Below are 26,361 nucleotides of genomic sequence, written 5' to 3'. Positions count from 1 at the left end.
AAAAATAGAATTAAAATAAAAAATCGGGTTATATTCACCTTCCGGCGTCCCTCGCAGCCTTACCGATGATCCCGCCAACTCCCGTTCCCAGTAATGCCTTGCGGCAAGGACCTGTGATGACGTAGCGGGAGACCGCTACGTCATCAAAGGTCTCGCAAGAGAACAGGAGCATCGCGATGATCGGGAACGCTGCACGAGACGTCGGTAGGTGAGAAAAACACAATTTTTTATTATTTTTAACATTAGATCTTTTTACTACTGATGCTGCATTGGCAGCCTCAATAGTAAAAAGTTGGTCACACTCGTCAAACACTGTGTTTGACGAGTGTGACCAACCTGTCAATCAATTACGCTTGCAAATCGCTAGTTTTTCAGCGGAAAAATCGTGGGAATTTAAAATGCGGTTTTCCCGCGGAATGGAATTCCGGAATTCCCGCGCTAACTTCCGTGGGAGTTCCGCAACGTGTTCACATAGCCTAACTATAGCCCTGAAAAATTTGGACAGTGTCCATTTTATTGTCTCTTTAGGTGGCTTGGACCCAAATAAAATGAAAGTGAGGGGCCGTTGATTTATTGTTGAGCTGTAAGATGCCCGGAGGGCACAACGTGGTTTGAATGAGCGGAGAGAAGCAGAGGGCACTCACCCGCACGACCTGGATGTCGTTTTTCTCCTCCCTCTCATGGATGGTCAGTTCGGGGTAATTTAGGATGGGGCCGGGCTAATGTAAGAGGCGGCGGTCTGTGGGTAAACCAATATTTTTGTGGAAAAAATGCAATTTTTCAATCCACTTTGCCTTAAGTTTTGTGTAACACCTAAAGTTTTTTTTTATAAACATGTATAGGCCCGTCAAAGTCCCTTCAAAGAAGAATGGGTCCTTAACAATTTAAATTTGAAAATTTCCTTGAAAAAGAAAAAAAAATTGCTGCTAAATTTTAACACTTCTAACAAAAGAAAGGAGCACTTGAAAAATGATGCTAACATAATGTAGATATGTGGCAACTGTTAGTCATATAACAGAAAATACTTAATAAATATCTAGTTTCAGGCTGTAAGCAGTTTGAAAATTATGTGTATAGGACTATAGTGTTATTCATTCCTCCTCCTCCTCACATACTGTCTTAGTGGGGTTGTTGACAGGGGTCTTTTAAACCCTATTGGGGGTTTCTGCATGTTTCTCATTGCATTTTTTGCACTTTCAATGTTTTTAATGTCTCTCAGTGTGTTTTTGGTGTTATAATAAAGTACAATTATTTTTTCACAATTATTGTCTGGTGATCCCTGATATGTACATGCTCCTTTTTGCTGTCTTCAGTTTGAAAATTGCTAATTTTTCTAAATTGTCATCAAAATTTCAGATATTTTCTCAAAAATTATTAGTAAGATTATTGAGGCAAGGAACGTCACATCTTTTTATAAATAAGTGGAGCGATGGCGTCACATCGCCGCTGCCCACAATTTTTGGAGAGCCTGGAAAAACTGCCGTAAATATGCCAAAATTTGCTAAATTTTTGCGCAATTTCCACAAGAATTCTGACTAAATTTCTTTGACGAGTTGTGTCACAAATAACGGGAGTTACATATCCTTTCCTCTGTCAAGACTTCTGCCTACAGCCCTATAAAATGGGGTTCTGGTGTATCCACCGACAAGGCCATAAACTTTAATGAAGCTGACGGAGTCAGGTTCTTCTGTGTCTGACCTCATTTTTGGCAAGGTCTACCTTTTTGAGGTCAGGTGGGCACAAAGACGCCGTCGACCACATTTGAGTGCCCACCTCAAAATGGCAGACCCTGCTAAAAATAAGGGCAGAGAGAGCAGAAATGGACTTTGCTTCATTAAAGTCAATGGTCCTGTTGGTGAACAATGCCTGAATCCAGTTTTTAGGGTTTCAGACAGAAGCCCCAGTAACAGATCCCATCCCACCTCCTACCCAACCTCACCACCATATTTATCACATCCCTAACCCATCTCTTCAACCTATGACTGACTTCTGGTACCTTCCCTTCTGCTTTTAAACATGCCACAATCACGCCTATCCTTAAAAAGCCATCCCTCGACCCAACCGCTATGTCGAGCTATTGCCCCATATCGCTGCTCCCATTCACTTCCAAACTCCTGGAAGAGCACGTCCACGCTGAACTTTCCTCCCACCTAGCTCTTTGAGAATCTACAATCTGGTTTCCGTCTCCATCATTCCACTGAGACTGCTCTGACCAAAATGACTAACAACCTACTTACAGACAAAGCTAACAGACAATTCTCTATACCCCTCCTTCTAGACCTGTCCTCTGCTTTCGACACAGTTGACCACTGCCCCTACTACAGATCCTCTCCTCCTTTTACATCAAAGAACTCGCCCTATCCTGGATCCCCTCATACCTTCCCAACCTCACATTCAAGTGTTCTGCCTTCTTCCACGTATGACGCTGTGTGGATTCCAGCATACGGCTTAACCTTTCATCCACTCCCAGAAACAAGACTGTATGGGTGCTTAAGTCTATTATTTATTGGGAAGATATGGACAATGATGGGATAACAGATGGTATAGTAGAACAGTAGTAGAGGATATCAGAGGTTGTTGAACACAGATATGAATGATTTAGTAGATTGTTGTACAAAATGTGGATGATAAAGGTAAAAACTACAAGAGACAGATAATACAGCATGTCAGTACTGGTAGACAGTATACAATACACAAATACTGGCAGGTAATAGCAATGCAGGGTATTATCCCAACAGTAGCAATGATACAGGATGCTGTTATGCATTATATTAAAGCTGAGCAATATAACATACACAGCAGCAAAGCAAAAGAAATATCTAACACAACTAGTGGCTGCGAGCTTTCCACTCACTGAACAGAGGATGCATAACTACAGGATGCTTATAACAAACATGCAGTGAAATAACATCACAGGAGCTGAGCATGCATTGCAAAAATCATGGGGGGGCTGCATTATGGCTGCTAACACAGATGCATAACTCATAATTGCATTAATCTTACCGGAATCCGCTTGTTATAGCAATGGTTTTGCAAAGAGCTGAGCTGAGCAGGTGCGAGCTACTCAGGAGATGGCTGGAGAATGGTTACATGTTGACCAGGGAAGAAAGAAGGGGCGGTTCTGAACAATTAACCATTTGGGGAACAGAAAATTCCAAACACATGAATAAAAGAGAAGGGCAACTTATGACACCTAATGGCCACAGCTGTAACATCACTTAAAAATATCTAGCTGCACAGAATGGGCAGAACATTCAGCATCTCCAACACTACCTCCTCATCCCATTCTCTCTGTGGGATATCCTAGGACCGCTAGTCTTCTCCATCTATACCCTTGGCCTGGGACAACTCATAAAGTCACATGGCTTCCAGTACCACCATTATGCTGACGACACTCATATCTACCTCTCTGGCCCAGACGTCACCACTCTGCTGTCCAGAATCCCAGAGTGTCTATCAACCATATCCTCCTTCTACTCTTGTTTCCTCAAACTCAATGTGGACAAACCTGAATTCATCAACTTTCCTCCATCTCACAGATCTTCCTTACCTGATTTATCTATCACAATAAATGACATCACGCTTTCCCCCCGCACCGGAAGTCCGCTGCATCGGAGTTACTCTTGACTCTGCCCTGTCCACCTCCTGTTGCCTTCAGCTCAAAAATATTTCCAGAATTTATCCTTTCCTCAACCCTCAATCTACTAAAATGCTTGTGCATGCCTTCATCATCTCCCGCCTTGACTACTGCAACAACCTTTTCTGTGGCCTCCCTGCTAACACCCTCGCACCTCTCCAGTCCATCCTTAACTCTGCTGCCCGACTAATTCATCTCTCTCCTGGTACAGACCGCAGAGCCGCGTAGCTAATCCCATTATATATGGTACAACCCGCAGAGCCGCATATCTAATCCAATCATATATGGTACAGCCCGCAGAGCCACGTATCTAATCCCATTATATATGGTACAGCCCGCAGAACCGCTTAGCTAATCCCATTATATGGTACAGCCCATAGAGCTGCGTATCTAATTCCGTTATATATTGTACAGCCCGCAGAGCTGCCTATCTAATCCCGTTATATATGGTACAGCCCGCAGAGCTGCACATCTAATTCCGTTATATATGGTACAGCCCGCAGAGCAGCGTAGCTAGTCCCATTACTTATGGTACCGCCGGCAGAGCCGGGTATCTAATCCCATTGAATATGGTACAGCCCGCAGAGCCACGTAGCTAATCCCATTAAAAATGGTACAGCCCGCAGAGCCGCGTAGCTAATCCCATTATATATGGTACCACCCGCAGGGCCGCGTATCTAATCACATTATATATGGCACTGCTGGCAGAGCCGGGTATCTAATCCCATTGTACTGTATATGGTACAGCCTGCAGAGCTGCGTATCCAATTCCGATATATATGGTACAGCCCGCAGAGCCGCATATTTAATCCCGTTATATATGGCACAGCCCGCAGAGCCGCATATTTAATCCCGTTATATATGGCACAGCCTGCAGAGCCGCATATTTAATCCCATTATATATGGTACAGCCTGCAGAGCCGGGTATCTAATCCCATTATATATGGTACAGCCTGCAGAGCCGCGTATCTAATTCCGTTATATTTGTTACAGCCCGCAGAGCTGTGTATCTAATTCCGTTATACACTCACTGGCCACTTTATTAGGTACACCTGTCCAACTGTGTGTTAAGACTTAATTTCTAATCAGCCAATCACATGGCGGCAACTCAGTGCATTTAGGCATGTAGACATGGTCAAGACAATCTCCTGCAGTTTAAACCGAGCATCAGTATGGGGAAGAAAGGTGATTTGAGTGCCTTTGAACGTGGCATGATTGTTGGTGCCAGAAGGGCTGGTCTGAGTATTTCAGAAACTGCTGATCTACTGGGATTTTCACGCACAACCATCTCTAGGGTTTACAGAGAATGGTCCGAAAAAGAAAAAAAATCCAGTGAGCGGCAGTTCTGTGGCCGGAAATGCCTTGTTGATGCCAGAGGTCAGAGGAGAATGGGCATACTGGTTCGAGCTGATAGAAAGGCAACAGTGACTCAAATTGCCACCCGTTACAACCAAGGTAGGCAGAAGAGCATCTCTGAAAGCACAGTGCGTCGAACTTTGAGGCAGATGGGCTACAGCAGCAGAAGACCACACTGGGTACCACTCCTCTCAGCTAAGAACAGGCATCTGATGGCTACTTTCAGCAGGATAATGCGCCATGTCATAAAGCTCGAATCATCTCAGATTGGTTTCTTGAACATGACAATGAGTTCACTGTACTCAAATGGCCTCCTCAGTCACCAGATCTCAATCCAATAGAGCATCTTTGGGATGTGGTGGAACGGGAGATTCGCATCAGGGATGTGCAGCCGACAAATCTGCGCCAACTGTGTGATGCCATCATGTCAATATGGTCCAAAATCTCTGAGGAATGCTTCCAGCACCTTGTTGAATCTCTGCCACGAAGAATTGAGGCAGTTCTGAAGGCAAAAGGGGGTCCAACCCGTTACTAGCATGGTGTACCTAATAAAGTGGCCAGTGAGTGTATATGGTACAGCCCGCAGAGCCGCGTAGCTAATCCCATTACAGTTAAGTCCATATATATTTGGACAGAGACAACATTTTTCTAATTTTGGTTCTAGGCAGCACGGTGGCTCAGTGGTTAGTCCTGGTTCGAATCCCACCAAGGACAACATCTGCAAGGAGTTTGTATGTTCTCCCCGTGTTTGCGTTGGTTTCCTCCGGGCACTCTGGTTTCCTCCCACACTCCAAAACACATACTGATAGGGAATATACACTCACTGGCCACTTTATTAGGTACACCATGCTAGTAACGGGTTGGACCCCCTTTTGCCTTCAGAACTGCCTCAATTCTTCGTGGCAGAGATTCAACAAGGTGCTGGAAGCATTCCTCAGAGATTTTGGACCATATTGACATGATGGCATCACACAGTTGGCGCAGATTTGTCGGCTGCACATCCCTGATGCGAATCTCCCGTTCCACCACATCCCAAAGATGCTCTATTGGATTGAGATCTGGTGACTGAGGAGGCCATTTGAGTACAGTGAACTCATTGTCATGTTCAAGAAACCAATCTGAGATGATTCGAGCTTTATGACATGGCGCATTATCCTGCTGAAAGTAGCCATCAGATGCCTGTTCTTAGCTGAGAGGAGTGGTACCCAGTGTGGTCTTCTGCTGCTGTAGCCCATTTGCCTCAAAGTTCGACGCACTGTGCGTTCAGAGATGCTCTTCTGCCTACCTTGGTTGTAACGGGTGGCAATTTGAGTCACTGTTGCCTTTCTATCAGCTCGAACCAGTATGCCCATTCTCCTCTGACCTCTGGCATCAACAAGGCATTTCCGGCCACAGAACTGCCGCTCACTGGATTTTTTTTCTTTTTCGGACCATTCTCTGTAAACCCTAGAGATGGTTGTGCGTGAAAATCCCAGTAGATCAGCAGTTTCTGAAATACTCAGACCAGCCCTTCTGGCACCAACAATCATGCCACGTTCAAAGGCACTCAAATCACCTTTCTTCCCCATACTGATGCTCGGTTTGAACTGCAGGAGATTGTCTTGACCATGTCTACATGCCTAAATGCACTGAGTTGCCGCCATGTGATTGGCTGATTAGAAATTAAGTCTTAACACACAGTTGGACAGGTGTACCTAATAAAGTGGCCAGTGAGTGTAGATTGTGAGCCCCGTCGGGGACAGTGATGAAAATGTGTGCAAACTAAAGCGCTGCGGAATATGTTAGCGCCATATAAAAATAAAGATTATTATTATTATTCTAGACATTGCCACAATTAATTTTAAACAAAACAATTCAGATGCAGTTGAAGTTCAGACTTTCAGCTTTCATTTGAGGGTATCCACATTAAAATTGGATGAAGGGTTTAGGAGTTTCAGCTCCTTAACATGTGCCACCCTGTTTTTACAGGGACCAAAAGTAATTGGACAATTGACTCCAAGGCTATTTCATGGACAGGTGTGGGCAATCCCTTCGTTATGTCATTTTCAATTAAGCAGATAAAAGGCCTGGAGTTGATTTGAGGTGTGGTGCTTGCATGCGGTCAAAGGAGCTCTCCATGCAGGTGAAACAAGCCATCCTTAAGCTGCAAAAACAGAAAAAACCCATCCGAGAAATTGCTACATTAGGAGTGGCAAAACCTACAGTTTGGTACATCCCGAGAAAGAAAGAAAGCACTGTTGAACTTCATCAATGCAAAAAGACCTGGGCGCCCACGTAAGACAACAGTGGTGGATGATCGCAGAATAATCTCCATGGTGAAAAGAAACCCCTTCACAACAGCCAACCACGTGAACAACACTCTCCAGGAGGTAGGCGTATCAATATCCAAATCTACCATAAAGAGAAGACTGCATGAAAGTAAATACAGAGGGTTCACTGCACGGTGCAAGCCACTCATACGCATCAAGAATCAAAAGGCTAGACTGGACTTTGCTAAAAAAACATCTAAAAAAGCCAGCACAGTTCTGGAAGAACATTCTTTGGACAGATGAAACCAAGATCAACCTCTACCAGAATGATGGGAAGAGAAAAGTATGGTGAAGGCGTGGTACAGCTCATGATCCAAGGCATACCACATCATCTGTAAAACACAGCGGAGGCAGTGTGATGGCTTGGGCATGCATGGCTGCCAGTGGCACTAGTGTTTATTGATGATGTGACACAGGACAGAAGTAGCCAAATGAATTCTGAGGTATTTGAGCCATACTGTGTGTCATGCCCACCATGTCCGATACGCCTGTCATGTCCGTTATGCCTGTCATGCCCCATGTTAGGCATCGGATTCCTGGCACTGCACAGCAGGAGTCCAGAGCCAGACATCCTGCGGTCTCCCATTCTTCCTTGACTGCTCCGGGTGTTGCTCAGCAAACACAGCAAGCCAGGCTTGCTGCTCAGACTCGCTCTGACAGCCTGGATGTTGCTGCCACCTCTGGTGCAGCAATAGCAGCGCAACCTGCTCTGCAGGGAACTGCTCCTGAGGCTAAGTCCTCATGCCGTGCTACTGGGCATGCCCGCAACTTGACCTCTCACTGGAGAGCAGGGGTCACATGCTCAGGTCCTACGTCGGATCTGATTGGTCCTTCCCAAGCTAATGGAAGGTCCCGGAAGCGCATCGCTATAAAAAGCCCGCATGGCGGCTCGGCGATGCGCTAGTGTGGCATATTATTCTTTGTGTGTATGGTGACGGATGTGTGGACTGGTGACTGACGCATTATGAAACCCCTTCCCTCGGATATTACGAATGGTGACAGAGAGTTGAATAGTCAGTCTCAGCTTGTGGCAAGTTACACGCCACGTGATCCGCGCCTACACAAGCGTCCGTCGGCGCCAGTGTCTCAGCGCCGACGTCTGCGGCTTTACCTGCCGCTGCGCTGCACTAACCGCAGCTACTCTTGGTCGCTGTTGCGATGCCACACGCAGGTCTCTGTGACACTAACAGAGTCGCGTCTCGGCATCACATTGCCTCTTGCGGCTCTGTGCCAGAACAGAGCCGTCCTTAGCGTTCGGGTGACATTAACCCGAGCGCAGTACCTCATTGATTAGGTGCATCTGCCATTGTTCAGCAGCGGTCTTGTCACCAACCGCACGGTGGACTCCGGGCGGCGAACGCACCTCCTGTTATTTTATATTTGGTGCATTCCGCCGTCCTAACATTACACTAGCGCCAGGGTCTGGCTGACAATGGCAGACGTGCAGCAGCTGCAGCGCTACATTCGGCAGCTGGAGAGCAGGTTGGCGGCTATCGAGAGCACCAACTCAGCTGCGAATGCTGCGCTAGCTGCCGCCCAGACGGTCGCTGAAGCCGTCTCACGTGTGCCCACACTTTTGCCCTTGACAACAATCTCTTCCCTCCCGCTCCCCGATAAGTTTTCGGGTGAGAGCACCACCTGTAGGGGATTCGTCAGTCAGTGCTCCATTCACCTGGAGTTGCTGGCTGCATGGTTTCCTACAGAGCGGGCCAAGGTGGGCTTTATTGTCTCCTTGTTAGCTGGCTGGGCATTGCAGTGGGCCACACCGTTGTGGGAACGTGATGATCCCGTGGTTCAGGGGCCTGCTCAGTTCCTCGCGGCGCTGAAGCAGGTCTTGGGACCACGGGTCACACACGATACGGCTCTCCAACTGTTAGCATTAACACAAGGGTCACTCTCGGTTAGCCATTATGCTGTCCGGTTTCGGACATTGGCTTCCGAACTGGAGTGGCCGGACAAAGTTTTAGTCCCAGTGTTCTGGAGAAGCCTAGCTGAGCACGTCAAGGATGCTCTAGCCACCCGAGATATTCCCACAACTCTGGAGGAATTGATCTCCGTCTCCACCCGTATTGATCTCCGATTCACGGAGCGCGGGCTGGAGAGGACTCAATCCAGACGTAAGATTAACCTGGCTCCCACCTTTACCGAACCGCTGAGCCATTCCGCTCAGGAGCCTCCCTCCATCGAGCCCATGGAGGTATCTCGCACCGGTACTAAGCCACGTCAGGTGCGGGGCACTGTGCGCTGTTATCACTGCCGACACTTTGGCCACTCGGCTGGCACATGTCCTCAGCGGCCAAAGGGACGACCCCTTTCCATGGTTGTAGGTGGTGGCCAGTCCCAGATGGAGCCCTTTTCGCCTAAGCCGGTATTCCGGGGTACTCTGGATAATGGTTCCTCCACCTGGGAGGCAGAGGTTACTCTGGATTCCGGGGCCGAGGGGAACTTTATGTCCTCGAGTTTTGCCCAGAGTCACTCTATTCCCCTGGTATTACTCCCACAACCTCTGACCATCAGGGTGGTGGATGGGGCACCATTGCCGTCTCAAGTGACCCATCAGACGGTCCCACTCAGTCTCGCCATGTCCCCCTCACATCGGGAGACCCTGTCCTTGCTTATTATGCCTCATGGCATCGATCAGGTACTTCTCGGGGTTCCCTGGCTTCGTTGTCACTCCCCTCACATTGATTGGGCGTCGGGGAGAATACTGGGCTGGAGCAAGGACTGCGAGGAAAGGTGTCTAAGGGACAGTCTTCAGGTAGCATCTACAGAGCTGCCTACAGATCTCTCCACGCTTCCTGAACCTTACCATCAGTATGCGGACTTCTTCTCTAAGAAGTCTGCGGAGACACTCCCGCCGCACCGTCCCAATGATTGCCCGATTGACCTCCTGCCGGGCACAGAACCTCCTCGAGGTTGTGTCTACCCATTGTCTCTTCCGGAGACAGAGGCAATGTCCCAATATATCCGGGAGAACTTGGCGCAGGGCTTTATCAGGAAGTCGGTGTCACCGGCTGGGGCAGGCTTCTTCTTCGTTCAGAAGAAGAGCGGAGAGTTACGCCCCTGTATTGACTACCGGGGTCTCAATGCCATCACGGTAAAGAATAAGTACCCTCTCCCGTTGATCTCCGAGTTGTTCGACAGGTTGCGTGGGGCGCGGCTATTCACAAAGCTAGACCTACGAGGGGCATACAACCTGATCCGCATTCGCGAGGGAGACGAATGGAAGACAGCTTTTAATACCCGGGATGGCCATTATGAATATCTGGTCATGCCCTTCGGCCTTTGTAATGCGCCCGCTGTCTTCCAGGACTTCGTCAACGACGTCTTCCGTGACATGCTTTCTACCTCGTCTATCTGGACGACATCCCCATCTTTTCGCCAGATTTGCCCACCCACCGGAAAGATGTCTGCAGGGTATTCGACCGCCTGCGGGCGAATTCCCTGTTCGCCAAGCTGGAGAAGTGTCAGTTTGAGCAGGAGTCCTTGCCATTTCTGGGCTACGTCATCTCGGCCCAGGGGTTGGCTATGGACCCGGCCAAACTGCAAGCGGTTATGGACTGGCAGGAACCCCATTCTCTTAAAGCGGTGCAGAGCTTTTTGGGGTTCGATAATTATTACCGCCAGTTTATACCCCACTTCTCCACTCTGGTAGCTCCTTTGGTTGCTCTCACGAAAAAAGGAGCTAATCCTAAGGCGTGGACCGTACAGGTTTCTAAGGCTTTTTCCTCCATAAAGTCCCACTTTGCAGGCGCTCCCATTTTACACCATCCCGATGTGGATAAGCCGTTTATCCTTGAGGTAGACGCTTCTTCCGTCGGTGCAGGAGCAGTCCTTTACCAAAAGGATGCTCAAGGTCGGAAGCATCCCTGCTTCTTCTATTCTAAGATCTTTTCACCGGCGGAGAAAAATTACTCCATCGGCGACAGGGAGCTGCTGGCCATGAAATTGGCTTTCTCTGAGTGGAGACATCTCCTGGAGGGAGCCCGGTTCCCCTTTCATGTGTTCACGGACCACAAAAACCTGGTCTATCTTCAGACGGCCCAACGCCTGAATTCCCGTCAGGCCAGGTGGTCGCTCTTCTTCTCTCGCTTCCGCTTCACCCTGCACTATCTCTCCGGGGAGAAGAACATCCGAGCAGATGCCCTCTCGCGCTCGGTGGTCTCAGCGGAAGAAGGAGAAGCTGAGCCCCGGTTAATTCTCCCTCCGGAGAGTTTTTTACGACCGTGGCTCCTATCGCTCTTGAGTCGGTACCGCCAGGCAAGACCTTGGTGCCCCCTCGGCTACGGCCGGAGGTTCTTGCCTGGGCACATGCCTCCAGGCTAGGTGGCCATTTTGGTAATAAACGGACCACCGAACTCCTGGCAAGGTCATATTGGTGGCCACATATGGCTCGAGACGTCAAGGCATACGTGAAAGCATGCGTCTCGTGTGCCCGGAACAGGCCCTCTAGACAGAGGCCGGTGGGGCTCTTGTTTCCCCTGCCAGTAGCGGATAGACCATGGGAAATGGTGGGCATGGACTTTATAGTTGGCCTGCCCAAGTCAAGTGGCAGTACGGTCATCTGGGTGGTTACCAACCATTTCTGCAAAATGGTACATCTGGTGCCACTCGCACGCCTACCTTCCGCCCGAGGTCTGGCCGTCCTGTTCATTAAGCATGTATTTCGTTTACATGATATGCCGGACAAAATTGTAAGTGACGAGGTCCCCAGTTTGCGTCTCGTTTTTGGAGGGAGCTCTGCAGCTTACTCAGCATCGAGTTAAATCTGTCCTCCGCCTACCATCCCGAGACGAATGGCTTGGTCGAAAGGGCCAATCAGACCTTGGTCACCTATCTACGACATTTTGTCTCTGCCAGGCAGGATGACTGGGCATCCTTGCTGCCTTGGGCTGAATTTGCCCTAAACAATGCGGTGGCCGATTCCACTGGTCAGACGCCTTTTCTCCTAAATTATGGTCAACACCCACGCGTCCCTGTCCCAATGACGGTGTCCTCCACTGACTCCAGGGTGGCAGACTGGGCAGTGGAGGCCCGGGACATTTGGGATCACACTCAGGATGCCATCCGGGCATCTAAAGAAATGATGAGGGCGTCCGCCGACACGCACCGGCGACCCGCGCCAAGCTTCTCCCATGGCGACATGGTGTGGCTCTCCACCCGGAACATTAAATTGCGGGTCGAGTCTCCCAAGTTCGCACCACGATACATTGGCCCGTTCAAGGTCCTCGAGCGACTTAGCTCAGTGGTCTACCGCCTGGCTCTTCCTCCACATTTGGCCATATCGGACGTGTTTCATGTGTCCCTCCTCAAACCAGTTCACATGGTCCGGTTTTCTGAGCCATCCACCGGGTCATGACTTATCGTCTGACGAGTATGAGGTTAACGCCATCGTGGGGCGCAGGTTTGTCCGTGGCAAAAAGTTCTATTTGGTGGACTGGAAGGGTCATGGTCCCGAGGCTCAGACCTGGGAGCCGGTGGAGAATATTCATGCACCGCTCCTGGTCACAGCTTTTGAGCACAGTGAGGCTCGGAGGGGAGGGGACCCTAGGGGGGGGGGGGGGGTAATGTTAGGCATCGGACTCCTGGCACTGCACAGCGGGAATCCAGAGCCAGACATCCTGCGGTCTCCCATTCTTCCTCGACAGCTCCAGGTGTTGCTCAGCAAACACAGCGAGCCAGGCTTGCTGCTCAGACTCGCTCTGACAGCCTGGATGTTGCTGCCACCTCTGGTGCAGCAATAGCAGCGAAACCTGCTCTGCAGGGAACTGCTCCTGAGGCTAAGTCCTCATGCCGTGCTACTGGGCATGCCCGCAACTTGACCGCTCACTGGAGAGCAGGGGTCACATGCTCAGGTCCTACGTCGGATCTGATTGGTCCTTCCCAAGCTAATGGAAGGTCCCGGAAGCGCATCGCTATAAAAAGCCCGCATGGCGGCTTGGCGATGCGCAAGTGTAGCATATTATGCTGTGTGTGTATGGTGACGGATGTGTGGACTGGTGACTGACGCATTATGAAACCCCTTCCCTCGGATATTACGAATGGTGACAGAGAATAGGATAGTCAGTCTCAGCTTGTGGCAAGTTACACGCCACGTGATCCGCGCCTACACTAGCGTCCGTCGGCGCCTGTGTCTCAGCGCCGACGTCTGCGGCTTTACCTGCCGCTGCGCTGCACTAACCGCAGCTACTCTTGGTCGCTGTTGCGACGCCACACGCAGGTCTCTGTGAGACTAACAGAGCCGCGTCTCGGCATCACATTGCCTCTTGCGGCTCTGTACCAGAACAGAGCCGTCCTTAGCGTTCGGGTGACGTTAACCCGAGCGCAGTACCTCATTGATTAGGTGCATCTGCCATTGTTCAGCAGCGGTCTTGTCACCTACCGCACGGTGGACTCCGGGCGGCGAACGCACCTCCTGTTATTTTATATTTGGTGCGTTCCGCCGTCCTAACACCCCGTGTCTGTTATCCCGCATGACTCCTGGAGCGGTGTGCACGTGCAATGAATTCTCATGCCCATTATGTCTCGTGCTGCAAGATGCCTGGAGCAGTGTGCATGCGCGCCTTACCTCATGGCTGCACGCCGTTGCTAGGTAACCATCCGTCTTTGCTCTGACTCTGCAATCCTCTATGTATTCCTGGAGCCCCTGATCATGTGACCTTTCCTATGTTCCAGCACTGTCTGATTCTGCAATACTCTATGTATTCCTGGAGCCCCTGATCATGTGACCTTCTCTATGGTTCAGCCCAGTCTGATCTAGCAACGCTCTCTATGATCCTGGAGGATCTGAACCGGAAGTCCTTCCCTGATCCTGACCCGGAACTGCAGGTGCTATGGTGCTATATCAGACCGCCCCTTCCTATGGTCGGGGCCTGAGTATTGTGTTGCTTCCCTGCATGGCTGCTTGGTCTGCTCGGTCGCTCTCTGTATTCTGTGCCGCTGCACTCTGCTCTGTAGTGCGTCTTTGCACACGCTGTGTGCTTGTACTCTGTCTCTTGTCTCGTGCCATATCTTGTGTTGTCTCTCGTGCCATGTTTCTCCCTGCCTTGCTCTGTCTTGTAGTACTTCCACTGTTCTCTGCCCGAGCCTGTTTCGCTATGTCTTGCATAAGCTCTTCCTTGCCTTGTTGTTCGTCCTATGTTCCGTGTCTAGACTCAAGGCTCTGCCTTGACCAGGCTCTGGGCTTCGGCATACGCTCCGCTGCTAGACTCTGTCCTATCGTGCTCTCTTGCACATTTCTACGCTAGTCTCAAGGTTCTCCCTTGACCCAGCTCTGGGCTTCGCCCTACGCTCCGCTACTAGCTCTGTTCTCGCTCCGACCTGACTCTGTGTTTCTGCCTACGTTCCGCTCATTGTTCCGTACCCTGCCTATCTTTGCCTTGTTTCTTGCTTTGCCTTGCCTTGTTTATTCGTGTGCCCTTTGCATGCGACTGGCCTTCCTAGCCTCCTGCTTGTGCCTCAGCCGTGCCCGCCCTAGCCGTGCCCGCCTGCTTGTGCCTCAGCCGTGCTCGTGAGTCAGTGACAGCTGTGTCACCTGCTATGCCCCAGTCGGGTTCGCTGGAGTCTTGCCCGCCTGTTTGTGTTGCTGCCCGTCCAGCTAGCCAGTGCCCCAGCCGTGCTCTCTGTGCTTCCTTGCACTCACGCTGTCTCTGCACTGTGCTTTGCTTGCTTCTATTAGCACATGCAGGCCCTCGCCTGCCCTGTGGCATACCTCCTCGTGCTTCTGTAAAAGTACGCGCAGGTCTAGCCATGTACCCTGTCGTGCCCTCTAGCACGTACAGGTCCTAGTCTGTACCCTGACCCTGGCGTGCCTCTCTGCACGCGCAGGACTTTGCCTTGAACCCTGACCCTGGCGTGCCCGCTGCATGCGCAGGACTCTGCCTCTGACCCTGGCGTGCCTCTCTGCACGCGCAGGACTCTGCCTTGAACTCTGACCCTGGCGTGCCCTCTCCATGCGCAGGACTCTGCCTCTGACCCTGGTGTGCCCTCTCCATGCGCAGGACTCTGCCTCTGACCCTGGTGTGCCCTCTGCACGCGCAGGACTCTGCCTTGAACCTTGACCCTGGCGTGTCCCTCTGCACGCGCAGGACTCCGCCTTGAACCTTGACCCTGGCGTGTCCCTCTGCACGCGCAGGACTCTGCCTTGAACCTGGCGTGCCCCTCTGCACGCGCAGGACTCTGCCTTGTACCCTGACTCTGGTGTGCTCCTCTGCACGCGCAGGACTCTGCCTTGAACCTGACCCTGGCGTGTCCCTCTACATGCGCAGGACTCTGCCTTGAGCCTGACCCTGGCGTGCCCCTTGGCACGCGCAGGACTCTGCCTTGTACCTTGTGCCTTGGCGTGTCTCTATACACGCACCGTCTTGTATGTTGAACTTTGAACCCTGGGATGTCCCCTACACACGCACCTTGCTTTGAACCCTGGTGTGTCCCCTACACACGCACCTTGCCTTGCACCTTGCTCTGGACCCTGGTGTGCCCCTAGCACGCACCCTGCCTGGAATCTTGCCTTGGACCTCGGCGTGTTCCCTAACACGCACCATGTCTAGAGATCCGTCGAGCCTCCTTGCCTGAACCCTGGTTTGCCTGCCGGATGCCCAGAACCTGCCGATTGCTGACAGAGATTGTAAGCCTGATGACTGCGGCCTGATGTCCGGAGCTGATGTCCGCAGCCGGATGCCCTGTTCCTGTCGATCGTTGCCAGTTGTCCGGAGTCCGATGCCATTGAGCCCTTGCCTGTACCCAGGCGTGCCACCTGGCACGTACCATGCTATGGACCTTGGCGTGCCCTCGCACGCACCTTGCTTGTTTTGCTTATCATGTTTTTGCACTGAATGTTATCCTGAAATTGCCTTAATGAAAATACCTTGAACTTACGTCTTGTCTTGTCCTGTTTCCTGCACTCATACCTAGTGCCTGGTGCCAGCAGTCGTGGTGGCTCACCCCCTTGGTCTTGCCCCTGACACTCCCTGTATAGGGGGTGGTTCCTCACAAGGTCAGCTCGCCGTAGGTGGGTGGGTGCCACGACCCAGAGGGTCCACTCTAAAGAAAAAGTCGACTCAGCGTAAGCTGACCTCGTCATACTGTGTGCTCAGATCCAGCCAAATGCAGCCAAACTGATTGGTCGTCGTTTCATACTACAGATGGAAAATGACCCAAAACATAAAGCCAAAGCAACCCCGGAGTTTATTAAAGCAAAGAAGTGGAAAATTCTTGAATGGCCAAGTCAGTCACCTGATATCAACCCAATTGAGCATGCATTTCACTTGTTAAAGACTAAACTTCAGCCAGAAAGACCCACAAACAAACAGCAACTGAAAACCACCGCAGTGAAGGCCTGGCAGAGCATCAAAAAGGAAGAAACACAGCGTCTGGTGATGTCCATGAGTTCAAGACTTCAGGCAGTCATTGCCAACAAAGGGTTTTCAACCAAGTACTAGAAATGAACATTTTATTTACAATTATTTAATCTGTCCAATTACATTTGGTCCCTTTAAAAACAGGGTGGCACATGTTAAGGAGCTGAAACCAGAACTGTGCTGGCTTTTTTAGATTTTTTTTTAGCAAAGTCCAGTCTAGCCTTTTTATTCTTGATGCGTATGAGTGGCTTGCACCGTGCAGTGAACCCTCTGTATTTACTTTCATGCAGTCTTCTCTTTATGGTAGATTTGGATATTGATACGCCTACCTCCTGGAGGGTGTTGTTCCCTTGGTTGGCTGTTGTGAAGGGGTTTCTCTTCACCATGGAGATTATTCTGCGATCATCCACCACTGTTGTCTTCTGTGGGCGCCCAGGTCTTTTTGCATTGATGAGTTCACCAGTGCTTTCTTTCTCAGGATGTACCAAACTGTAGATTTTGCCACTCCTAATGTAGCAATTTCTCAGATGGGTTTTTTTTCTGTTTTTGCAGCTTAAGGATGGCTTGTTTCAACTGCATGGAGAGCTCCTTTGACCGCATGTTTCCTTCACAGCAAAACCTTCCAAATGCAAGCACCACACCTCAAATCAACTCCAGGCCTTTTATCTGCTTAACTGAGAATGACATAACGAAGGGATTGCCCACACCTGTCCATGAAATAGCCTTGGAGTCAATTGTCCAATTACTTTTGGTCCCTTTAAAAACAGGGTGGCACATGTTAAGGAGCTGAAACTCCTAAACCCTTCATCCAATTTTAATGTGGATCCCCTCAAATGAAAGCTGAAAGTCTGAACTTCAACTGCATCTGAATTGTTTTGTTTAAAATTCATTGTGGTAATGTCTAGAACCAAAATTAGAAAAATGTTGTCTCAGTCCAAATATATATGGACCTAACTGTATATATGGTACAGCACGCAGAGCCGCATATCTAATTCCGTGATATATGGTACAGCCCGCAGAGCCGGGTATCTATTCCCATTATATATGGTACCGCCGGCAGTGCCGGGTATCTAATCCCATTGTATATGGTACCACCCGCAGAGCCACGTATCTAATCCCATTATATATGGTACAGCCCGCAGAGCCGGGTATCTAATTCCATTATATATGGTACAGCCCGCAGAGCCGGATATCTAATCCCATTATATATGGTACCGCCCGCAGAGCTGTGTATCTAATCCCATTATATATGGTACAGTCCGCAGATCCGGGTATCTAATCCCATTATATATGGTACCGCCCGCAGAGCTGTGTATCTAATCCCATTATATATGGTAAAGTTCGCAGAGCCGCGTATCTAATCCCATTGTATATGGTAGCGCCCGCAGAGCCACGTATCTAATCCCATTATATATGGTACCGCCCGCAGAGCTGTGTATCTAATCCCATTATATATGGTAAAGTCCGCAGAGCCGCGTATCTAATCCCATTGTATATGGTAGCGCCCGCAGAGCCACGTATCTAATCCCATTATATATGGTACCGCCCGCAGAGCTGTGTATCTAATCCCATTATATATGGTAAAGTCCGCAGAGCCGCGTATCTAATCCCATTGTATATGGTAGCGCCCGCAGAGCCACGTATCTAATCCCATTATATATGGTACAGTCCGCAGAGCCGGGTATCTAATCCCATGATATATGGTATAGCCCGCAGAGCCGGGTATCTAATCCCATTATATATGGTACCGCCGCAGAGCTGTGTATCTAATCCCATTATATATGGTACAGTCCGCAGATCCGGGTATCTAATCCCATTATATATGGTACAGCCTGCAGAGCCGGGTATCTAATCCCATTATATATGGTACAGCCTGCAGAGCCGGGTATCTAATCCCATTATATATGGTACAGTCCACAGAGCCGGGTATCTAATCCCATTATATATGGTACAGCCCGCAGAGCGGCGTATCTAATCCCATTATACAGTATATGGTACAGCCTGCAGAGCCAGGTATCTAATCCCATTATATGGTACAGCCTGCAGAGCCGGGTATCTAATCCCATTATATATGGTACAGCCTGCAGAGCGGCGTATCTAATCCCATTATATATGGTACAGCCCGCAGAGCGGCATATCTAATCCCATTATATATGGTACAGCCTGTAGAGCGGCGTATCTAATCCCATTATATATGGTACAGCCCGCAGAGCAGCGTATTTTAATCCCGTTATATATGGTACAGTCCGCAGAGCCGGGTATCTAATCCCATTATATATGGTACCGCCCGCAGAGCCGCATATCTAATCCCATTATATATGGTACTGCCCGCAGAGCTGTGTATCTAATTCCATTATATATGATACAGTCCGCAGAGCCGGTTATCTAATCCCATTATATATGGTACAGTCCGCAGAGCCGGGTATCTAATCCCATGATATATGGTACAGCCCATAGAGCGGTGTATCTAATTCCGTTATATATGGTACAGCCTGCAGAGTGGCATATCTAATCCCATTATATATGGTACAGTCCGCAGAGCCGGGTATCTAATCCCATTATATATGGTACAGTCCACAGAGCCGTGTATCTAATCCCATTATATATGGTACAGCCCGCAGAGCGGCGTATCTAATCCCATTATATATGGTACAGCCTGCAGAGCCAGGTATCTAATCCCATTATATATGGTACAGCCTGCAGAGCCGGGTATCTAATCCCATTATATATGGTACAGCCTGCAGAGCGGCGTATCTAATCCCATTATATATGGTACAGCCCGCAGAGCGGCATATCTAATCCCATTATATATGGTACAGCCCGTAGAGCGGCGTATCTAATCCCATTATATATGGTACAGTCCGCAGAGCGGCGTATCTAATCCCGTTATATATGGTACCTCCCGCAGAGCCAGGTATCTAATCCCGTTATATATAATACCGCCCGCAGAGCGGCGTACCTAATCCCATTATATATGGTACAGCCCGCAGAGCGGCGTATCTAATCCCGTTATATATGGTACAGTCCGCAGAGCTGTGTATCTAATCCCGTTATATATGATACTGCCCCCAGAGCCGCGTACCTAATCCCATTATATATGGTACAGTCTGCAGAGCGGCGTATCTAATCCCATTATATATGGTACAGCCTGCAGAGTGGCGTATCTAATCCCATTATATATGGTTCAGCCTGCAGAGCCGGGTATCTAATCCCATTATATATGGTACCACCCGCAGAGCCACGTATCTAATCACATTATATATGGTTCAGCCTGCAGAGCCGGGTATCTAATCCCATTATATATGGTACAGCCTGCAGAGCCGGGTATCTAATCCCATTATATTTGGTACAGCCTGCAGAACCGGGTATCTAATCCCATTATATATGGTATATCCTGCAGAGCCGGGTATCTAATCCCATTATATATGGTACAGTCTGCAGAGCGGCGTATCTAATCCCATTATATATGGTACAGCCTGCAGAGCGGCGTATCTAATCCCATTATATATGGTTCAGCCTGCAGAGCCGGGTATCTAATCCCATTATATATGGTACCACCCGCAGAGCCACGTATCTAATCACATTATATATGGTTCAGCCTGCAGAGCCGGGTATCTAATCCCATTATATATGGTACAGCCTGCAGAGCCGGGTATCTAATCCCATTATATATGGTACAGCCTGCAGAGCCGGGTATCTAATCCCATTATATATGGTACAGCCTGCAGAGCCGGGTATCTAATCCCATTATATTTGGTACAGCCTGCAGAGCCGGGTATCTAATCCCATTATATATGGTACAGTCTGCAGAGCGGCGTATCTAATCCCATTATATATGGTACAGCCTGCAGAGCGGCGTATCTAATCCCATTATATATGGTTCAGCCTGCAGAGCCGGGTATCTAATCCCATTATATATGGTACAGCCTGCAGAGCCGGGTATCTAATCCCATTATATATGGTTCAGCCTGCAGAGCCGGGTATCTAATCCCATTATATATGGTACAGCCTGCAGAGCCGGGTATCTAATCCCATTATATATGGTACAGCCTGCAGAGCCGGGTATCTAATCCCATTATATTTGGTACAGCCTGCAGAGCCGGGTATCTAATCCCATTATATATGGTAGTCTGCAGAGCGGCGTATCTAATCCCATTATATATGGTACAGCCTGCAGAGCGGCGTATCTAATCCCATTATATATGGTTCAGCCTGCAGAGCCGGGTATCTAATCCCATTATATATGGTACCACCCGCAGAGCCACGTATCTAATCCCATTATATATGGTACAGCCTGCAGAGCCGGGTATCTAATCACATTATATATGGTACAGCCTGCAGAGCCGGGTATCTAATCCCATTATATATGGTACAGCCTGCAGAGCCGGGTATCTAATCCCATTATATATGGTACAGCCTGCAGAGCCGGGTATCTAATCCCATTATATATGGTACAGCCTGCAGAGCCGGGTATCTAATCCCATTATATATGGTACAGCCTGCAGAGCCGGGTATCTAATCACATTATATATGGTACAGCCTGCAGAGCGCCGTATCTAATCCAAGGATGCGATACGCCTCACGTATCCAACCCCAGCGTGATACAGTAAGCAGCCCCAACCAACACCATCAGCGATGGCAGCCGGTCTCGTGACACTGTCCAAGTCCCCACTTTGCAGTCACAGACAAGATGGCTGCGCACTTCATCCTCATCTTTTTGCAACTACCTTACCACCTAGAAGGGGAGGAGAGGAGTGACTACCACAAGAGCAGACCCCGCCCACATTTACTGCAGTCGTAATCTGAGCTAGTTGTACATTAGGTTTCATGGCAACTTTCAGCAGCTGCGCCCCCTAATGTTTAAAAGTGGAAAATATCATAACGATATTTTATACCAATGAAAAAGTATATTTTTAAAATATTAAAACATACAGTAATGTTTATTTTTTGTGCCACATTCCCTTTAAAAGTCTGTATCCCACAGCTGCGGTGTAGTACTGGCACACTGCCCTCACTAATCATGGCGGACCGCACGCTTCTGAGCGTTACGTGATTGCATCAGACAGGGCAGTACCTACCCGGCGCTAGTCGCTGACTCGCTGCAGTCGGAGGCCAGGATGGCTGCTCGTTGTGTTCCGTGGCTGCTACTGGTGAGCGGCGTCTTGGCTGCTGTACTGAACGCGGCCTCGGCGGACGGGAACGGTCTCCCGAGCAAGAAGCTGAGGATGCAGTACACGGCGGGGCCGCTGCTCAAGTTCCAGATCTGGTGAGTAGACATGGCGGCTGTGCACATAGCGCCCGCTCCCAGCACCGTCCAGCTGGGTCACCTTGTCCCCGGGAGTAAGCAGCGGCCCGGCCTGACCCAGCACGGGAGCGGCGGGAAGAGCTGTGCCCCTGAGTAATGGCTGCACCGAGAGGCGGGAGGCCCGGCCTGTGCTGCAGTGTGCGAGGGAGGGCGCTGTGACTACAGCAGGCTGCGCAGCGGCCCGGGCTCCAGGGTCAGCACAGCAGCGGCCACCGTTGTCCTTACCCAGACTGACGTCTGCTATGGGCTCCTCAGCAAGCTCTATGGCAGCCTGGAAGGGCATAAAGGGCCCGCCAGTGTGGAAGAGGGGCGCGAAGAGAGATGGAGCCCCCCCCACAAGTGTGGAAGAGGGGCGCGAAGAGAGATGGAGCCCCCCCCACAAGTGTGGAAGAGGGGAGCGAAGAGAGATGGAGCCCCCCCCACAAGTGTGGAAGAGGGGCGCGTGGGGAGATGGGGGCCCCCCTAGTGTGGAAGAGGGGCGCGAAGAGAGATGGGGGCCCCCCCACAAGTGCGGAAGAGGGGCGCGTGGGGTGGAGGGGCTCGAGGAGAGACGGTCCCCTCAGTGCGATGGAGGGGCACAAGGAGAGACGGGGGGCCCCACAATGCAATGGAGGGGCGTGAGGAGAGACGGGCCCCCCAGTGCGGAAGAAGGGCGCGAGGAGAGATGGGGGCCCCCTAGTGTGGAAGAGGGGGGTGCGAGGAGAGACGGGGGGGCCCCACAATGCAATGGAGGGGCGTGAGGAGAGACGGGCCCCCCAGTGCGGAAGAAGGGCGCGAGGTGAGATGGGCCCCCCACAGTGTGGAAGAGGGGGGGTGCGAGGAGAGACGGACCCCCACAGTGTGGAAGAGGGGGGTGCGAGGAGAGACGGACCCCCACAGTGTGGAAGAGGGGGGTGCGAGGAGAGACGGACCCCCCTAGTGTGGAAGAGGGGGGTGCGAGGAGAGACGGCCCCCCCTAGTGTGGAAGAGGGGGGTGCGAGGAGAGACGGGCCCCCACAGTGCGGAAGAGGGGCGTGTGGGGTGCGAGGAGAGACAGGGGGCCCCACAGTGCAGTGGAGGGGCATGAGGAGAGGGGGGCCCCACAGTGTAGAAGAGGGGCGCGAGGAGAGACGGGCCCCCCAGTGCGGAAGAGGGGCGTGTCGCGAGCTGCAGCTCCCCTCCTCTGAGGTGGTAGAGCTGCTGTCAGACCCTGCACAACCATATGGCTGGCATGATGTGAGTTCATGGCTACCATGCAGGAGAAATGAATGACAAGATGTGACCTTCCCTGGCAATAACAGGAAGTTGGGCAGTTGGACCCCCTGTGATCTGCCGATCATTGGGCCATATTCTTGTGAAATGCCCCCCCCCCCTTCCAGCCTGATTTCTGTACTTGCTATGTTGGCTCAGAAGCTGAGCCTGCGTCATCTGGAGGCTTTCTGCTGCGATGGTCTGGATCGGAGGAAACTCTGTTCTTGGCCTTTGATGGGACATCACACCGCAGAACTTACCGCAACCTCTCAGAAATGTATGCTGTAGGTGGGAGGTCACGGCGTTCATCCAAGAGGTGGGCGTTGCAGTCTCTTTATTGCCTTCAGCATAAAGTGCCAAAATAGTGATAAAATTAAACTTGTCCCTTAAAAAAACAAGTTGAAAGGTCAAAATTGTAGTGATAAAGGGTTAACTGTTCAGGGGTCTTGGGAAGAGTGCTGATCACCCTATTAGAGCTGTACTGGCCCCATTCTCTGCTCTCCCAGAAGTGGAGGTTACAAAGAAATGGCAAAGTGGATTTTCTTCTTTCTTGTGATTGGTGTGATGACTGTTAGTAATGTTTGGGGGTGGCCGACTGATACAGGAACAGGTGTATAACATTAGGTTCCCTTCCCAGATGATTGCCGCTCGGTGTAAACATGCCAGTGATGTGCTGCCGGCAATCAGATGAGAGGGCATAAAGGATGGCACCAGCCTCATCCCCCATCATTGCTAGGTGACGATGGTCACTACCAAATTTCTTACATTGTAAACCAGTGCTCATCTCATTACAGGCAGCTTATCCCCACCAACAAAGGTGATCTTCAGTCACTGCGTGGTGGCCGGCAGCCCCTGCGATTCTCACCAGTCATTAGGAAGTAGGAGCCCTGGCACTTCAAGATTTACGTGGCACGATACTGCTCATCCATCAGCTGCCTGGTTTTCACTCGGTCTAATCTTAGCAATTTGCCAGCACGATGGATGGATGTGATAGAAATATTAGCATTGGAGATGTGTTGTACCTCTCTATGGCCCCGCCAGCCATACATATCAGAAAAGGGTGGCATGTTTCATCAGATGCCATGTGAGCAAGGCTGGCAGCGCACAGCCTGACAGAACTGTTCAAATCCAAACCAAAGTGGTTGACTGCATCTATACGGGCAAAATCGAAGGGGTAGTTCCATCGTGGGCGTTTATAAGAAAGGAATCGCACGTACCTGGATGGATGCTGAGGCATTTTCCTTTCCATGTACAGAGCATGCCTCCTAGGGGAGAATAGCGCTGTGCACCGGCGCCACCTACTGAAGTTCATGACAGTATTGACATTGGTGAATTAATGCTATAGATTCAACTCCGGCCCTCAAGAGCCACCAACAGGTCATGTTTTAGGATTTTCTTAGGATTTTCTTAGTATTGCCCAGGTGACGATTGCATCCCCTGGGCAATACTAAGGAAATCCTGAAAACACGACCTGTTGGTGGCTCTTGAGGGCCGGAGTTGGGGAACACTGCTATAGAAGATGGTCTGCTTTTGTGTGTTTTTGGGGAAACAAGCCCATTCTGTAGGGTGTAAACAGCAGAGCTGGGGTCATGTTTCTATGTACATAACACCTGCATACCTCGGCTAGCCAGCGAACACCAGCTTTTAGTGTATTTATAGAGGACGTTCCACAGAATATGCCATAAATATTTGCCAGGTGAAAATCCCACCTCTGATATCCCTGCCTGTCTCCACACTAGGGGTCCTCCAGCTACCACATCCAGAGAATATATGGAGAAGTGAGGGCACCTTTCTGTAATGTGCTCCATTTGCTTCAGTGCAAATCACAGAAACCTTCACACATCACCTGCCTGTGATCGGGAAACCGCACAGGTCACCTCGCCATTCATTCCTACAAAGCCCCCCCTTCTGCAGATAGGTGGGATCTGCATGATCAGACAGATCTCGGATCAGAGAAGTCCTAGTACTCTATCCATAGGGTTATTGAGGCTGACTGTTACATCTGAGGGAGAGGTCCTAGTACTCTCTCAATAGGGTTGTTGAGGCTGACTGTTACATCTGAGGGAGAGGTCCTAGTACTCTCTCAATAGGGTTGTTGAGGCTGACTGTTACATCTGAGGGAGAGGTCCTAGTACTCTCTCAATAGGGTTGTTGAGGCTGACTGTTACATCTGAGTGCGTGGGGAGAGGAGAGATGTCTAAGTACTCTCTCCATAGGGTTATTGAGGCTGACTGTTACATCTGAGGGAGAGGTCCATGTACTCTCTCCATTGGGTTATTGAGGCTGATTGTTATATCTATGACCTGTGTACTGGGATTACACATACCGGTACTCATGTGTGCACACTTTTGTTTCTTGTTCCTCCGCAGCATCTCCTGAGGTTACCGGCGGGTGTTTGAGGAGTACATGCGGGTTATCAGCCAGCGGTACCCAGACATCCGCATAGAGGGAGAGAATTATCTTCCCCACCCCTTGTATAGGTAAGAATGGGATATTCACTGTCTGTATGATGACCTGTGTACTCATGGGGCGAGAAAAATTGTATCCATTTCCTGTAGAAGCTGATGGTGTCTGTGCTGTGACTTTCCAAAATCATGTAAGAAATGAGGGTAGGAATCTAAGTGCAGCTCCTCCATCCCCGTGTGATCACGTTTTCTTACACTAAAGGACAACGTCATTACAGATTTGCAGATTTGAACCCTTCCTATTGCTTTCTATGCGTCCCCCTCCCCCATCTTCCCTTTTTTTTTTTTTTTTTTTTTTTTTGGTGGGGGGGGATTGTTGCATGTAGATATGCAGTAAATACTAATATACATGTATACCTAGTAGCCTTATTACAGTGGTGAGTGCTGGCTGTCTTTGGTATTGTAGCCCATACTCGTGAGTAATGTTTAGCTGCAGTGCTTGGCACTGCCTTTGATCAAGAGTGGAATATGTTCCTTGTCCACCGATTTGTACTTTAAAATATCCTGTAATTTTTTTGTTTTTCCTTCACTCTGTCTTAGACACATTGCATCGTTCCTGTCAGTCTTCAAGCTAGTATTAATAGGCCTAATAATTGTTGGAAAGGATCCTTTTGCACTTTTCGGCATGCAACCTCCAGGTCTTTGGCAGTGGGGACAAGAAAATAAGGTTGGTGACCTCGTACCAGTGATTGCTCATAGA

At 50.0% G+C, this 26,361-nt stretch overlaps 1 protein-coding gene across 1 annotated transcript in view; it reads left to right on the top strand.

Moving 5' to 3' along the window:
• The first annotated feature begins 21,670 nt into the window (after positions 1 to 21,670).
• SELENOT (selenoprotein T) overlaps positions 21,671 to 26,361 on the top strand; it is a 28,164-nt gene continuing 23,473 nt past the window's right edge. Inside the window, exons 1-3 of the mRNA XM_073579072.1 lie at positions 21,671 to 21,927; positions 25,566 to 25,676; positions 26,202 to 26,328. Of these exons, the coding sequence (XP_073435173.1) occupies positions 21,779 to 21,927; positions 25,566 to 25,676; positions 26,202 to 26,328 (387 nt within the window). The 5' untranslated portion in view covers positions 21,671 to 21,778. The remainder of the gene's footprint in view (positions 21,928 to 25,565; positions 25,677 to 26,201; positions 26,329 to 26,361) is intronic.

Source organism: Dendrobates tinctorius, unplaced genomic scaffold, assembly GCF_039654945.1.
Source record: "Dendrobates tinctorius isolate UK_male_01 unplaced genomic scaffold, ASM3965494v1 ptg000060l, whole genome shotgun sequence".
Classification (NCBI taxonomy): Eukaryota; Metazoa; Chordata; class Amphibia; order Anura; family Dendrobatidae; genus Dendrobates; species Dendrobates tinctorius.
The sequence above is the reverse complement of the archived record's forward strand: the minus strand, read 5'-3'. Positions and strand labels throughout refer to the sequence as shown.